General features: G+C 37.8%; 1 protein-coding gene across 8 annotated transcripts in view; it reads left to right on the forward strand.

The window, feature by feature from the left end:
• Nucleotides 1–16,611, forward strand: part of ATG10 (autophagy related 10) — a 429,656-nt gene that overhangs the window by 15,267 nt on the left and 397,778 nt on the right. For 2 of the 8 annotated variants that reach the window (XM_064273743.1, XM_064273732.1), the window contains exons 1-2: nt 9,230–9,487; nt 9,775–9,894. In XM_064273743.1, coding sequence (XP_064129813.1) covers nt 9,440–9,487; nt 9,775–9,894 — 168 coding nt within the window. In that variant the 5' untranslated portion in view covers nt 9,230–9,439. Of the gene's footprint in view, nt 1–9,213; nt 9,488–9,774; nt 9,895–16,611 lie in introns of those variants that run through there. The other 6 variants (XM_023545599.2, XM_010588252.3, XM_064273758.1 and 3 more) reach the window with 5 other exon arrangements.

Genomic DNA, 16,611 nt, shown 5'->3' on the forward strand with positions numbered 1-16,611 from the left:
AAACAGAGAAAATATTGAAATTGTCCAGGATTTCGTTTTACTTGGATCCACAGTCAGTGCCTGTGGAAGGAGGAGTCAAGCAATCAAAGGACATACTACATCGGGCAAATCTGCTACAAAAGACCTCTTTAAAGTGTTGAAAAGCAAAAATGTCACTTTGAGAATTAAGGATCGCCTGACCCGTGCCATGGTATTTTCAATCACCTCATATGCATTTTTTCATATGCATGTGGAAGCTGGACAATAAATAAGGAAGACCAAAGAAGAATTGATGCCTTTGAATTATAGTCTTGGTGAAGAATATTGACTATATCATGAACTGCTAGAAAAACAGACAAATCTGCCTTGGAGAAGTACAGCCACAATGCTCCTTAGAAGTGAGAATGGCGAGACATTGTCTCATGTACTTCGGACATGTTATCAGGAGGCAGTCGTCCTTGGAGAAAAACATCGTGTTTGGCAAAGTAGAGGATCAGCAAAAAAGAGGAAGACCCTTGATGACATGGCTGTAATAATGGGCTCAGATATAGCAATGACTGTGAAGATGGGGCAAGACCAGGGAGTTTCCTTCTGTTGTAGAGAGGTGACTGTGAGTTGGAACTGACTCAAAGGTACCTACCAACAACAACAGCAACAACAATTGCATATTTTTAGGAAAGAGTCTAAATCTAAAGATATAATAATGTGGCAGCGTTTTGGGGACAGACAAGTATAGGAAGTTGTCCACTTTTATTAGTGAAAAACGATCTTTTTAATGTTTAAATGTACCCATAGTATGTTCTGTGATAATCACAGTTTTGTAAATGATCTGAAATTCTGGGGAAATTTTGTTGTATTTCTTATAGTGTTTTAGTCTCATTATGGTTTTGATACACACTGATTTATGTTGATTTATAATAGACCCATAAAAAAGAAATGTCTCTGGCCAAAAATAATAAAAAATCAGTTCCATGCACATTAGATTAAAAATCACATAAAAAATGTAAAGAGTGGTAGTGAAAACGCTTGTTTTTAATTAAAAGGAAGGATCATTTGAACAGTGATTATGCACAGTTTTAGAATTCACTGGGGCTGCTTTTCTGAAAAGATATATTTGAATAGCAGCAGAATAAGCTTCTTTACATATCTAGAATGAGTGCTAACCTATAGCTTGGAAAGACTTAACTCGGAGGTGAAAAAGTTATTCTAGCTTTTCAATCTTTAGCGTCTGCTGAAGCAGTTAAAAAAGGGTTTTGATTGTTTGGGCTTAAAAGAAAAAACAAACAGCTGTTCAGCAAGAGTGAGACTCAAGCAAAATAGATGTATTAACAACTTATACTTTATGACATGAGGTGCTGACTCATTTCTAACTTTTACTTATAACCAGCACTGAGAGTTCCATTGTTTAGGATGAGATGAGAATTGAAATTAGCCTTCTTACTGAGAGTTCACCTGCATTCTGTTCTCAGTTCTAATCAGAATTTAGTATAATAGCTTAAGTCTGAAAACATGGGCAGCTCACATGTATAAGGTTTTTCATTTGTAAAATAAGTATTATTCTTGCCACTCTTGGTTAATATGCTATAAAAAAAAAATTTTTTTTTTTTTTTTATATAGTTGTGGTTATTTCCATTTTTGACCATATTTTCAGCCATCTCATACTAGGAAGTTCAAAGATGCTAATTTCTGCCTCTACTAGTCTGTGAATTTAGTAGAGGACCAAAGATTATTACAACTTGAAAATACATATAAAAATGTTGCCTGTATTATATTTTCATTTTTAATAAGTTGAAAATATTCTTGCTTGAGCAAAGGAACAATAATTATTAAGTGATTTTTCATTATGGTGCTTTATGATGATTTGAGTTGAGATGGATATCTTTTTAATATAGTATAGTTCCTAATTTTGTAATCAAGCCATGTTTGTATTATAGTATGTGACATCCTTCAGCAAATCCCAGACCTTAGATAATTTAAAAAAGTATTCAACCAAATATTAATTAGTGTTTTGATATTCAGTCATCTTGCTAACAGCACAGTGCTGTTAATTGGATAAACTGTGGCTATTGAGTGAAATTTTATGTTTCAACTAACATTTTGAATAGTTCAGTAAACCTCAAGTAACTGGAGGGCTTAGGGAATGGAGTATTTTTACATCAATTTTGTTATTAAGTAAGGGTTGGTTTGGGATTTAAAATAATCCAAAATGTATTAGTATGCTTTATAAATTAAGTTTAATTTTTCTTTGATTTTGTACTTTTTAATATATGTCAGCATCATCATAAAGTTGGAAAACTGTTTTTCTGATCCTTTTTAGTCTTTCTATTCTAGTTCTGCATCTTCTCCCTGGGCGATCCAGTGGGTTCTGTTATTGTCTATATAATGTTGATTTAGAGCCAGTATCTGCAGACCAGATCTCTCTTTCCTTCTGAGTTCCAGGTGCATGTCAAAATGCCTACTAGACGTTTCATTTGGCTGTTCTACAGCCATGTCAAACTCAGTATGTCTCAACTAAACCCATTTATCTCCCCAAATCTACTCTTCCTCCCAGGATGTCTCTCTGGTCAGTGCACCATGACCTAAAGTCCAAAGCTGTGAGTCTTTCTAGAATCTTCTTTCTCTCCTACCGCTCACATAGCAAGAGCTGTCAATAGTAATGAGTATACTATCAAAATGTCTTTTGAAGCCCTCCTCTTCTGCCCTACTGCCACTCTAGCTCTGTTTAGCATCATCATACCTCTCCTGGATTACTGTAGGAAACCCTGGCGGCGTCGTGGTTAAGACCTAACGGCTGCTTACCAAAAAGGTTAGCAGTTGGAATCCACCAGGTGCTCCCTAGAAACCCTATTGGGCAGTTCTGTCCTATAGGGTCACTATGAGTTGGAGTTGACACGATGGCAATGGGTTTGGTTTTTTTGGTTTTGGATTACTGTAAGAGTCTTTCAACTGGTCATCCAGCCGGGCAAGACCTACAGTCTCCACTGGAAGCTAGAATGCAAATCTGATTGGTTCACCCCCATGGTCAAAACCCTTCTGAGTCCTTCCTTTCTTCATCAGCACTAGTTTTCTGAATACTCTATCTCCAATCTTATGTTTTTATTGTAGTGTGCCATCCAGTTGATTCCAACTCATAGCAACCCTATTGGAAGGAGTAGGACTGTCCCATGGGATTTCCAAGGTTGTAATCTTTATGGAACCAGACTGCCACATCTTTCTTCCTTGGAGCTAGAGCGGCTGGTGGATTCGAACTGCTGACTTTTCAGTTAGCAGCTGAGCACTTAACCACTGCTCCACGAGGGCTCCCTCTCAATTATTAGGCCTCTTATATTTAGACTTTGGTGCATTCTGTTTCCTTTGTCTCCCTTCTTTTGCTTAGTTATCTCCTATTCTTCCTTTTTAGTGTCTTCTTAGATGTCATCGTCTCAACTTGTGTCTGCACAGAAGAACATTTTTTTTTTTTAAGCGGAATTCTATTTATAACCTGGAGATCTCACTTATGTTTCTGAAACATATAATGACTGCCCCAAGGGAAGCCCCTATATTTTATCTTCTCTTCTGTACTTACCTTCCTGTACATGATGCTTTTTCTTCTCAAACTTGTTCTCCCACTATTCCCCCACCCTCTTTGATTTTCCATTGTGATTTCAGGACCACATATCCATGGTAAACAAACACACCTAAGCCTTTAACCCAGCATTTCCTGTACAACATTCTGTAGAATAAGTTGTGAAAAAGTGTTCCCAGGAAGAAGTGTTCTATGGTCCAAAGAGTTGAGAAGCCCTGGTAGAGCTTTAATGTGCATTCTGAATCTCTGAGTTGTAGGTGAAGAGGGGATATAGTTTGGATCATTTCCCACCCTGAATCTCATGTGATGTTAACACAGTCAAAGAACAGTCCATCTGCCAACTAGTTTTAGAGGAAACTTGGTTCTTAGAAAAAATATTGAAGCCTTTAAGTAGAAGTCATTTTTTCCTCCACCCCACAAAGCTCAGGGTATGGAGATTGCTGGTAGCCACTTCTACCCCAGGACCACTTTTAGCCTACTGCTTCTCCAGCTTCCCTGCTTCTACCAGATTCAGATTCAGCAAAGTAGGTTTTTTTCTCACATACTGTTCTGTCCACTGGTAGTGGCTGCCTTTCACACTGTCTTGAGAAGGAATCCAAGGCTGGGTTCTGGTTCCTCAGGAACACCTGTATGAGTTGGTTAGTGATTGTTCTGTGTGGACTCAGCATCGTGTACCATTTGCCCCCATCACTTAAGAATTTCCCTGTTGGTTTTCCATATTCTTTGAAGATCTCTTCACCACAGCAAACCTCAGGATAATCCAGAGTGACTTCAGTGTCCATGTGGAAAACACCAAACGTCATAGCCTCATTTTTTAAAAAACTTCCTGAACTGTAGTCACCCTCATCTCCAAGCTGCTTTACATACCCACTGTCATGGCCACAGCTGAGTCCTTGTCAAGTTCTGAAATCTCATATGCTTCCAATTATTTCATTTTCCTCTCTTCACTACTGTTGTTCTTAGCCCAATAGGGTTTCCTAAGGCTGTGCTCTTTACAGAAGCAGACTGCCACATCTTTCTCCTGTGGAGTGGCTGGTGGATTTGAATCGTCAAACTTTCAGTTAACTGTACAACCAGGGCTCCTTTTGTGCTACATGCAGGTACTATTAAAATGTAATGCAACAAGATACACTTTGTACTTGGAATTGAAACTATTTCTGCAGGTCACCTTTCAGCCAAATAAAAGTTTGGCTTATAAAATAAACAGTATCACCAGTGAGTAATGTGCTCCCTTAAACAATTAACTGTATAAGACCAAATGGTCAACAGTTACCCAGAAACAAAGATGAGAATGCAAGGAGGGGAAAGGAAGCTAGATCATGGAAACAGAACAAACACAATGGAAATAATGAGAATGCTGAAAATTATAAACAATGGCATGGAACAATTTGTGTAAAATTGTTATAGGGGAACTTAATTTGCTATGTAAACTTTCACCTGCAACACAATAAAATATTATTTAAAAAAATAATATGGAATGGGAAAATTATAAAATTAGTCAATGAATTAAAAAATATTAAATTAATTAATCCATCCATTCATTCTTGAGCAAATATCTATTATGTGCCCATTATGTGCCAAAGTCTCTGCTAGAAGTAAATTGGTGCTTAATACCATTTACATACCTCTCGGGCAATTTAACTTGACGGAGGAGGCTGTTGAAATACGCCCCTTGAGAGGACTCTGGCAGCTGCTTGGGATGAAGATGGTATATAAAAACCGCTCGAATCAGTGACTGCAAATATACTTTATTATGGCTACAGTTAATATTCAAGAATGATAAGCAGTACCTTATTTATTCCATTTCTACCCATTTATCCTTTCCATAAATTTTAAAGAGAGAGTTTAATATCTTTTCCTGTATAGGAAACTCCAATGTTCATTATGATACTATTCATTGATGCAATGTTTGAATGAAGCTGTCTTTTGTGAAAACCATTGAACAAAGCCCAGATTTCCATTTATAGCTGAATTGAGAAGAAAGTTACAAATGTACATTTACTTTATGAACCACCTTAGTAGGGGGTTCCAGGAGACCAAAGTTGAGATAAATCGAAGGAAAATAGCAATGCTAAATGCAAATATCTTAAAGGACCATTTGCCTTGGGGTCATTTAGCCCCACTTATTTTCGTGAACACAGTACTATGAGGCATCCCGCGATGGGCTTAGTTTTCAGTAGTGTTTTTTTTTTCTTTGAAAAGAGAGTGCAGGTTAGGGAAAGGATAAAGCTTGGCAGAAAGGACTCCCCTAGAAAAAAAAAGGCCAAAGCAAAAACGAAACAACTTGCAGTTGAGTTGATTCTGACTCATGGTGACCCTGTGTGGCAGAGGCTAATAAAATTGGAGTCCGAGATTGACTTCTTGTTGATACTTATAAACTCCTTGGAAGAGGATACAGGATTAAAGTGAAGGAAAACTCAAGCAGAAGTGCCTAACTGAGCCTCCTTCCTGGTGTACCAAACTTAAAACAAACAAAAAAACCTGTTGCCATCTAGAACTGCCCAGTAAGGTTTATAAGGAGTGACTGGTGGATTTGAACTGCTGACCTTTGGTTAGCAGCTGAGTTCTTAACCACCGTGCAACCTGAGCTCCATTTTGTTGTTGTTGTTGTTAGGTGCCATTAAGTTGATTCCGACTCGTAATGACCCTATGCACAACAGAATGAAATACCTCTGGTCCTGCACCATCCTCACAGTCGTTGCCATGCTTGTGCTCATTGTTGCAGTCACTATGACAATCCATCTCATTGAGTGTCTTCTGCTTTTTCACTGACCCTCTACTTTACTAAGCATGATGTCCTTTTCCAGTTGATAGATCCCTCCTGATAACATGTCCAAAGTATGTGAGAAGTAGTTTTGCCATCCTTGCTTCTAAGGAGCATTCTGGCTGTACGTCTTCCAAGACAGACTTATTTATTCTTTTGGCAGTCCATGGTATATTCAATATTCTCCAACACCACAATTCAAAGGCGTCAAATCTTCTTTGATTTTCGTTATTCATTGTACAGCTTTCCCACGCATAGGAGGTGATTGAAAACACTGTCGCTTGGATCAGGTGCACCTCAGTCCTCAAGGTGACATCTTTGCTTTTCAACACCTTGAAGAGGTCTTTTGTAGCCGATTTGTCCAATGAAATGAGTCTTTTGATTTCTTGACTGCTGCTTTCATGGGTATTGATTGTGGATCCAAGTAAAATTTTGCTTGCATGTGATATTAATGATATTGTTGGATAATTTCTGCTTTGGTTGGATCACCTTTCTTGGGAATAGGTATAAATATAGATCTCTTTTCAGTCATTTGGCCAGGTAGCTGTCTTCCACATTTCTTGGCATAGACGTGTGAGCAGTTCCGGCGCTGTATGCGATTGTTGAAACATCTCAATTGGTATTCGGTCAATTCCTGGAGCTTTCAGTGCAGCTTGGACTTTTTCCTTCAGTACCATCAGTTCCTGATCATATGTTGTCTCCTGAAATGGTTGACTGTTGACCAGTTCTTTTTGGTATAGTGACTCTGTGTATTCCTTCCATCTTCTTTTGATGCTTCCTGCGTCATTTAATATTTTCACCGTAGAATCCTTCAATATTGCAACTTGAGCTTTGAATTTTTTCTTCAGTTCTTTCAGCTTGAGAAATGAAGAGCATATTCTTCTCTTTTGCTTTTCTATCTCTAGGTCTTTGCACATGTCATCATAATACTTTACTTTGTCTTCCTGAGCTGCCCTTTGAAATCTTCTGTTCAGCTCTTTTACTTCATCACTTTTTCCTTTTGCTTTAGCTACTCGACTTTCAAGAGCAAGTTTCGGAGTCTCTTCTGACATCCACTTAGGTCTTTTCTTTCTCTCCTGTCTTTTTAATGACCTCTGCTTTCTTCATTTATGATGTCCTTGATGTCGTTCCACAACTTGTCTGGTTTTCGGTCATTAGTATTCAATACATCAAATCTATTCTTGAGGTGGTTTCTAAATTCAGGTGGGATATATTCAAGGTCGTACTTTGGCTCTTGTTGACTTGTCCTAATTTTCTTCAGTTTCAACTTGAACTTGCATACGCGTAATTGCTGATCTGATCTGCAGTCGGCGGCCCCTGGCCTTGTTCTGACTGATATTGAGCTTTTCCTTCATCTCTTTCCACAGATGTAGTCGATTCGATTCCTGTTTATTCCATTTGGTGAGGTCCATGTGTATAGTAGCCATTTACGTCGGTGAAAAAAGGTATTTCAATGAAAAAGTCGTTGGTCTTGCGAAATTCAATCATGCCATATCTGGCATCGTTTCTATCACCGAGGCCATATTTTTCTACTACTAATCCTTCTTCTTTGTTTCCAACTTTCTCATTCCAATCACTAATAACAATTAGTGCATCCTGATTGCATGTTCCATCAATTTCAGACTGCAGAAGTTGGTAAAAATCTTCAGTTTCTTCGTTTACCTGTTGAGCTGTTGCCGTTGAGTCAATTCCGACTCATAGCGACCCTATAGGACAGAGTAGAATCACCCCATAGAGTTTCCAAGGAGTGCCTGGTGGATTCGAATGGCCGAACTTTTGGTTAGCAGCTGTAGCAGTTAACCACTATGCCACCAGGGTTTCCTTTTTCACTTAGGGACACTTAAAAAAGAATTAGCAGACACAGTCCCTGTAAGGCAACAATAAAAAATCACACTAAAAATAGGTCGGTAAATGGGGATAATGTATTAGGTATATTCATAGGGCAGGAGGATGTCAAAGCATATCTGATTGAGGAGGCTTTGAGGAAGAGGGCTAAGGATCTATTGGATCCCATTGGTAATGGGGGGAGGGGAAAGTCTCTGAGATTTTGTGTCTGTCATCATATTTATAACCTCTCTTTGATAAAATCTGTATTTTAGTACCTCTGGAAGCACCAGACTAGACAATCTAATTAGTATATTTAATATAATTTTTAAACTATCCAGAGTGCCGAAGCCCTCCAGGAAATCTGTTAAAGACAACAAACAAACAAACTCACACCACTGAATTCTTAAATATCAGAGTGTCACTTTTATTAAGAATTAAATACCAAGAATGTGCAGTTGTTTGTGTTTCTAAATATCCTTTCCTTTTTTTATTAAAAAAATTAGTTGTAACATTTCATGAAGAAAAAGTATAGCAACTGATACGTTAGGGAAAAAAATTATAGCACTCTACTGATTTCAGGGTATTCAGCGATGTATCAACTATTGATAGGCACTGCAGTCAACACACCAAAGACTCATATTCCTCCAAGCATTTAACAGAGAACTGACTACAGTCAAAGCAGAACTAGGAGCTGTACCAAAGAGTTAATAAATGTGTCCCTTTGAACATAGAACAGAGGCAATATATTTCCGTGTAAAGGCTTTGGGCAAGTTATTGAAACTCTGTATGCTCCACAAATGATAGCTATTATTTGATTTTTAGTTTCAGCAATCTAAAAATTCTGTTCTAAGACAGATTCTTAATTTTTTCTTACTCAAATAACTTGTATATTTTAAAATATAGGTGATATACAAGAAATTCTAGTTTAATGAAATCTGTTGGAAGTTTTCAAACATGATTTCTTTAAAAATATTTTTACTGTGCTTTAAGAGAAAGTTTACAAATCAAGTCAGTCTCACATACAAAACCTTATATACACCTTGCTATATACTTCTGGTTGCTCTCCCCTTAATGAGGTAGCACGCTTCTTCTCTCCACCCTGTATTTCTGTGTCCATTAAGCCAGCTTCTATCCTCCTCTGCCCTCCGGACAGGACCTGCCCATATAGTCTCATGTGTCTCCTTGATCCAAGAACCCCCTCCTCACCAGTATCATTTTCTGTCTTATAGTCCAGTCCAATCCCTGTCTGAAGAGTTGGCTTCGGGAATGGCTCCTATCTTGGGCTAATAGAAGGTCTGGGGACCATGACTTCTGGGGTCAAACACGATTTTTATAACTGGAAAAAAAAAACAGTAAGGATTTATTTTGTATTTGACATTACCCTTGTCATTATAAAAACCATAGGTGTGCAATTGTTACAAGTCTAGGGTTTTCTGGCATTGAGATTGATAACATTTTGTTCCTGATAGAAAAATGCATGGGGTGAGAAAGATGGAAACAAAACAATTTTTCGAATGGCGCTGAGGTGGTTTTCCCTTCTAGATCCCAAATTTCGGTTTGTTAAAGGACATAAGGAAATAAGAATTCCTTTCAGTATTCATTCCACAGCTAATATTAATACTTGGTTTTTACATTGCAGTTATCATTTAACATGGAAGAAGATGAGTTCTTTAGTGAAAAAACATTTCAGTATTATTGTGTGGAATTCATTAAGCATTCACAGCAGATAAATGATGGTTGGGAATGGAAAACTTCAAAGGTAAGAACAGAAATTTTTATTTCTTTATTTAAATGGAGGTTTTGGTGATTTTTGTTGTTTGTTTTTGCTATGTAAAACCTCAGTAATTGAAACTAATGTATGAAAGTTAGTTTGATTTAGTAAAAGGTCTAAATTGAGGAATGTTTTAAAACAGATGTCTGTTTTATTACTTCAGCTATATATACTCATTATAATTAGACTAATGAAGAATTATCTAGAAAAGTCCTTAGGTGACCTGTTTTAATTTAATAGATAAGAATGCTTAGCATATTAATTATCAGAATGTAAACAGATGCTTCTGTGGTGCTTCAAGCCGTTTGTTTACACTGCTAATTTTCTTAGGAAACTACTTTTGTCCAGAGAGTGAAAAGATAATCCTGAAGCCAAACAATCAGAAATTCTGAAAATATTGAAGACTGTATTAACTGGGAATATCTTAATAATGTAAATCCATTCCAAAACATTTTTTTCTATTCAGTAATAATAATGTAGGAAACCCTGGTGGCGTAGTGTTAAATGCTAAGGCTGCTCACCAAGGGGTCGGCAGTTTGAATCCGCCAGGCACTCCTTGGAAACTATGGGGCAGTTCTACTCTGTCCTATAGGGTTGCTATGGGTTGGAATTGACTTGATGGCACTGGGTTTGGTTTTTTTTTTTGTGTGTGTTATAATAATGTGAAAAGCCTGTACTCTTTTATTTCCACACATAGAATTAGTAGGTTTCTCTGCCAAAAGCTTTTTAAGGGTTCCTTGAAATCCCTTTCTTAGAGAATAACTAAGTTTTCTCTACTTGACATTTTATCTGATTCCTGAAAGAGTGATGAACCCCAATTCTGTGCTGATTGGTTCTGTTTCCTAAATGCATTCTGAGAGATTTCAACAGTTCTGACCTGATTCCTATGATTCAGAACTAGGACAGTAAGATGCAGGTTTTGATCAAGTTCAGAATGTCACTTCCTTTTGGGTCACCTTCTGGCTAAGTAAGGTTAGTGAGGGTGGTTTGTGGGCTGGTTCAGAGGTATAGGGTTAGTTTCTCATGGTAGACTCTAGTCCTGCTCTCCAAGTTAGTGACTGGATAAATCTACCAGCCCCTAGGGAGTCTCCTGGTCTAGGATAACAAGACCTTCCTAGTACCTTTTATTTTGTTCCTGGGTATTTTATTATTTTGTTTGGAATTTTCATTTATCCTATTTCTTCTGTAATTATTGCTGATATATAAAAGAATGGTTAATTTTTGTATATTAGTTGTATAACCGTTCAGTTACTGTTTTGGATTGAATTGTGTCCCCCCAAAATGTGTGTCAACTTGTCTAGGCCATGATTCCCAGTATTGTGTGGTTGGCCACCATTTTGTGATCTGATGTAATTATCCTGTGTATTGTAAGTTCTAACCTCTATGATATTAATGAGACAGGATTAGAGGCATTTATATTAATGAGGCAAGATTCAATTTACAGGATTAGGTTATATCTTTAGTCAATCTCTTTTGAGACATAAAAGAAAGAATTGAGCAGAGAGGGTAGGGACTGCATACAATCAAGAAAGAAGAACCCAGAGGGGAATGCGTCATTTGGGTCCGGGGTCCCTAGGCTGAGAAGCTCCTAGACAGGGGAAGATTGATGACAAGGACCTTCCCCCAGAGCTGAAGAGAGAGAAAGCCTTACCTTGCAGCTGGCACCCTGAATTCAGACTTCTAGCCTCCTAGACTGTGAGAGAATAAATTTCTCTTTATTAAAGACATCACTTGTGGTATTTCTGTTACAGCAGCACTGGATAACTGAGACAGCTACCTTACTGAATTCTTCTATTAGTTTTCATAGTGTCTCAATGGTTTCTCTTGGGTCTACTAGGTATAGTGATATCACCTACAAATGAAGAGTTTTTCTATTGTGTTCTTTGCAATATTTCTTTTTTTTATGCATTGACTAGAAAATGTCGAGGCTCCCTGGGTGGAACACTTATCTACTAGCTGAAAGGTTGGCAGTTCAAACCCACCTAAAGGAGCCTCAGAAGATAGCCCTGGTGATCTGATTCTGAAAGATTACAGCCTTGAAAACCCTGTGGAGCAGTTCTACTCTACTTGCATGGAGTCTTCATAAGTTAGAATTGACTCACGGACAACTAACAACAACAACAACAACAGAAAATATCAAGTACTTGTGATAGCAGGTCTCTTGGTCTTGAGCCTGATTTTGATATTATTGCATTGGGCGTAGAATGACCCATAATAAATTGCGTGATTATTATATTGTAAGGCTTACAATTTCAAGTGCTGCCCTAACTTAAGCTCTGAGCTTCACAGAGCTCCAAAGACCTAACCATGAGTTCCACTGTTCTTGCCAGATATGCCCCCTACCCAGTGGAAAAGGCTGTCCACCTAACTTGTTGCCCTATTAGAACCTTAAGGGGTTGGAAATGTTGCATACGGAGGAACAGAGAGAATTATCTTGCCTAGATACCAATGGCTTCTAGCTCCACTGACATAACACTGATTTAGAAGAATTCACCTTATTCTGTTTAACTGCAGGGGTAAGAGCTGTTTTGAAGAGTCAGTATATGCAAACTACGCTTAGCTCAAAGCTTAATATGTACTTTTCTCAAGAAATAGCAATGATTGTTATTATTTTTATTATCACATGGTTGTTCATTTAAAGTGCCTGTCATAGTACGTGTTACATAGCATTGTAGCAAATTAGGCAAATACCCAACATTGTAAAGAAGAAAATACTCAAAAGCAAAAAATCTATTAACATTTTTCTGTATTAACTGTATTTACATATATACATATACATGACAACCCAGAACCCCAGTGCCGTTGAGTCGATTCCGACTCATAGCGACCCTGTAGGACAGAGTAGAACTGCCCCATAGAGTTTCCAAGGAGCACCTGGAGGATTCGAACTGCCAACCCTTGAGTTAGCAGCCGTAGCACTTAACCACTACACCACCAGGGTTTCCACATATACATGATATATATGTAAAATGTGAATTATATGCTATATATAGAATTATTGAATATATATATTTTTCATTTCTCTCATGGTGTTTTTTGCTTTACAATGTTTTATAAAAAATATTTTTATGTAGTTAAATTTATCAGTCTTTCATTTATTGCCTCTGGATTTTGAGTCATAGTTAGAAAATCTTTCTTTTCACTGAAATTAAATAGGAATTCACCCATGTGTTCTAGTACTTGTATGGCTTTTTTTTTTTTTTCTTCCGTTTAGATTCCTGATCATTTTGAGTTTGATCTTTCGTGTAATGTGAATTACGGATATAATTTCATCTTTTTTAAAATGACTACTTGGTTGCCCCAATTCCATCTTTATTAAAAAGTCCGTCTTTGCCCCGGTGATTTGAGATGTACTTTTATCATATATTAAACTTCTATATGTATATGATTTATTTCTGGAATGTCTATTCTGTTCTACAGGTCTCTTTGTCTATTTATGAGTCAGTGTCACACTGTTTTAATTATAGAGGCTTTATGGTATATTTTAATGTCTGGGAGAGTTAGTCTTCTCTTGTAGTTTTTCCTTTTTAGTGTTTTTCTGGCTGTTCTTGCATGTTTGTTTTTCCGTATGAACTTTTGTAAAAAAAAAAAAAAAAAACTTGTCTGTAAATAACTTAGGGAGAACTGACACCTTTATATTGTTGAGTTGTCCTGTCCCAGAACAAAGGACGTCTTTCCATTTGTTCATGTCTACTTTCATGTCTTTCAGGAGTGTTTTAAAGTTTTCCTTAATAAGTTTCATGCATTTCTTGTTCAATTTGTTTCTAAGTATTTAATTTTTTTGTTGCTATCGTAAATGGGATTTTTCTTTACTGTTATGTCATCTAACTGGTTATTGTTTTCGTATATGAAGGCTATTGATTTAAGTATGTTAATTTTACATCCTATTATCTTACTGAATTTTTTATTGTTTAAGTTACTTTTATCATTGAATCTTGGGGATTTTTCTAAATGTACTATCGTATACTTGTACATGGAAACCCTGGTGGCGTGGTGGTTAAGTGCTACAGCTGCTAGCCAAAAGGTTGGCAGTTTGAATCCACCAGGCGCTCCTTGGAAACTCTACGGGGCAGTTCTACTATGTCCTCTAGGGTTGCTACAAGTCATAATCGACTCGATGGCAGTGGGTTTGTTTTTTTTTTGGTTTTTGTATTTGTACATATACTATCATATACTTGTACATATTTTCACTCCCTCTTTACCAATTCTTATTCCTCTAATTGATTTCTCCTGTCCGATTGTATTGGCGGATATCACTAAAGTTGCTACAAGTCATAATCGACTCGATGGCAGTGGGTTTGTTTTTTTTGGTTTTTGTATTTGTACATATACTATCATATACTTGTACATATTTTCACTCTCTCTTTACCAATTCTTATTCCTCTAATTGATTTCTCCTGTCTGATTGCATTGGCATTTATCACTAGTGCAGTGGTAAATAGTATTGAAGATAGTGGACATCCTTGCCTTATTCCTAATCTTAATGGAAATGCCTCTAGTGTTTCTCAATTAAGTAATATAATTCCTCTAGGAGCCTTGGTGGTGCAGTGGTTAAGTGTTCAGTGCCTAACCAAAAAAGTTGGCAGTTCAAATCCACCAGCTGCTCCTTGGAAACCCTATGGGGCAGTTCTACTCTGTCCTATAGGGTCTGCTGTGAGTCAGAGTCGCTTGATGGCAATGGGTTAGGACTGAAGTATATATATATTTTATCATGTTAAGAAAGTATCCCTCAAGTCTTACTTTCTTGAGTGTTATATATATTGTCTGTTATCCAGACTGGCTGCACAACCTTGTATCACCAACAATAGTGCACGTGTTTGTCAGTTTATCCACAAACTTGCCAACACTGTTTTTTTTTTTTTAAGTCTTTTTAATCTTTACCAGCCTGATAAGTAAAAAAAAAAAATGACATCTTGTTTCAGTTTTCATTTTTTAATGATTTGGGAAGTTCAACACATTTTTACATCTTTATTTATCATTTTTGTTCCCTTTTTGTAAAGTACCCATTCAAGTCCTTTGTTTTACTTCTATTGGGGCATTTTTTCTTAGAAATTTATAAATTCTCTTCTTACTCTGTGGATATGAATCTTTTACCTGTCATATATGTTGCAAATATTTTTCTCAGCTTATTTACATTTTGCATACAAAAGTTTAAAATTTTATGTAAACAAATTTATTGATCTTAAAACAATCTGTAATGTTATATGCTGTCATAATATATATACCATGATATCTTAATCATGTGGTCTGAATCAGGAAGCTTAAGGCATAGTTGCATTTCCCAGTGGAAGAGATTAACAACCTTACCAGAATATATATGATAAAAACTGTGACTATTATAACAACTAAATACAGGCAAAATTAAACTGCAAGATCGATAATTCTTAGAAAAATCTAAAATTTAAAAATAAATCAGAATTTAGAAAAATTATTAGTATGCTTATGGTAATAACAATGATTGTCAAAACAACTGAACACAAGCAAAATTATTCTTCAAGTTTAATAATTCCTTTAAAAAGAACCATTTTAAGTAAATGAGGAAAACTTTCAGTGGCATGATCATGGTAGCAGTATGGATTTTGAATCTTCCCCAAACTCCGCATAAAAACAAAACAACAACAAAAAGAATAGAAGAAGGAAACATATCAGAGGTGGAGCCAAGATGGCGGAATAGACAGACGCTTCAGTCGAGCCCTCTTTACAACAAAGACTGGAAAAAACAAGTGAAACGAGTATGTTTGTGACAAGCTGGGAGCCCTGAGCATCAAAGGCAAGCTTAGACAATGAACTGAGGGGCAGGGGAAGGAAGAGGCTGTTCAGAAGTGGAGAGGAGTTACCAGACCTGAATTGCGGGGAGCCCTCAGGCACCATTCCTGGAGGGGTGGCGGCGGCGGCGGCAGCAGGCTGGTACTAGCGTTTGACTGCAGTTTCCTCAGGGAGGAGCAGCCAGCTGCACAGCCTACTCACACCTCCGGAACCTGAGGAGAACGGTGCGCTCCCGGCAAAAGCTAAGTACTTGCGCATATTTTACCACCGCCACCCCCAAGCCGGCTTCGGTGGCTGAATCCCTGGGCCTGAGATAGACCCTGGTGAGCACCTAGAGCCATCCTCCTGGCCTTGGAGAAGGAAAAAATTTGCAACTAGGGGGAAAAGATAATTTGCTAGCTCCATTAACCAGGGGAGCTCAGGACAGAAGCAGCTCCTGTCCAGGCATAAACCATCTGTGGACCTTGAGCACCTTTCCCTTCTGCATGGACCCGTGTGGGCCTATTTTGGGAGAATAGGCCCTTGTTGGCAGACTCCAGCCATTTCAGCTGTGCAGTGGAGAGGTGGGTGTTTGATGTTTGACATTGCTTTGCCTATTAAACAAGGTTGTCACCTACCCACATCAGGGACCTAAGGACTGGTAGCTCCACTCAGGTCACCCAGCCACTCACGACAAGGGTCCAAAGATAACTGGTACCTCCCAGTCCTTACAACCAAAAACTTTGTGTGCCCATGGTCCCTCTGCAGAACCCACCCACCAGCACGTTCTAGGGAACAGAGATGCGTTTTCCTCAGAGGCACTTGGGGGTTGGTTCTCAGCCCCCTGCCTTGTTCAGAGCATGACCCTCTGCTACAATCAGATACTGGTATATACGCCAATCACCCCTGCCCCTCTAAGACTGTAGGACAGAGCCTGTACCACACACTTGAAATCAGCTA

The sequence above is a fragment of the Loxodonta africana genome, chromosome 2 (assembly GCF_030014295.1).
Source record: "Loxodonta africana isolate mLoxAfr1 chromosome 2, mLoxAfr1.hap2, whole genome shotgun sequence".
Lineage (NCBI taxonomy): Eukaryota > Metazoa > Chordata > Mammalia > Proboscidea > Elephantidae > Loxodonta > Loxodonta africana.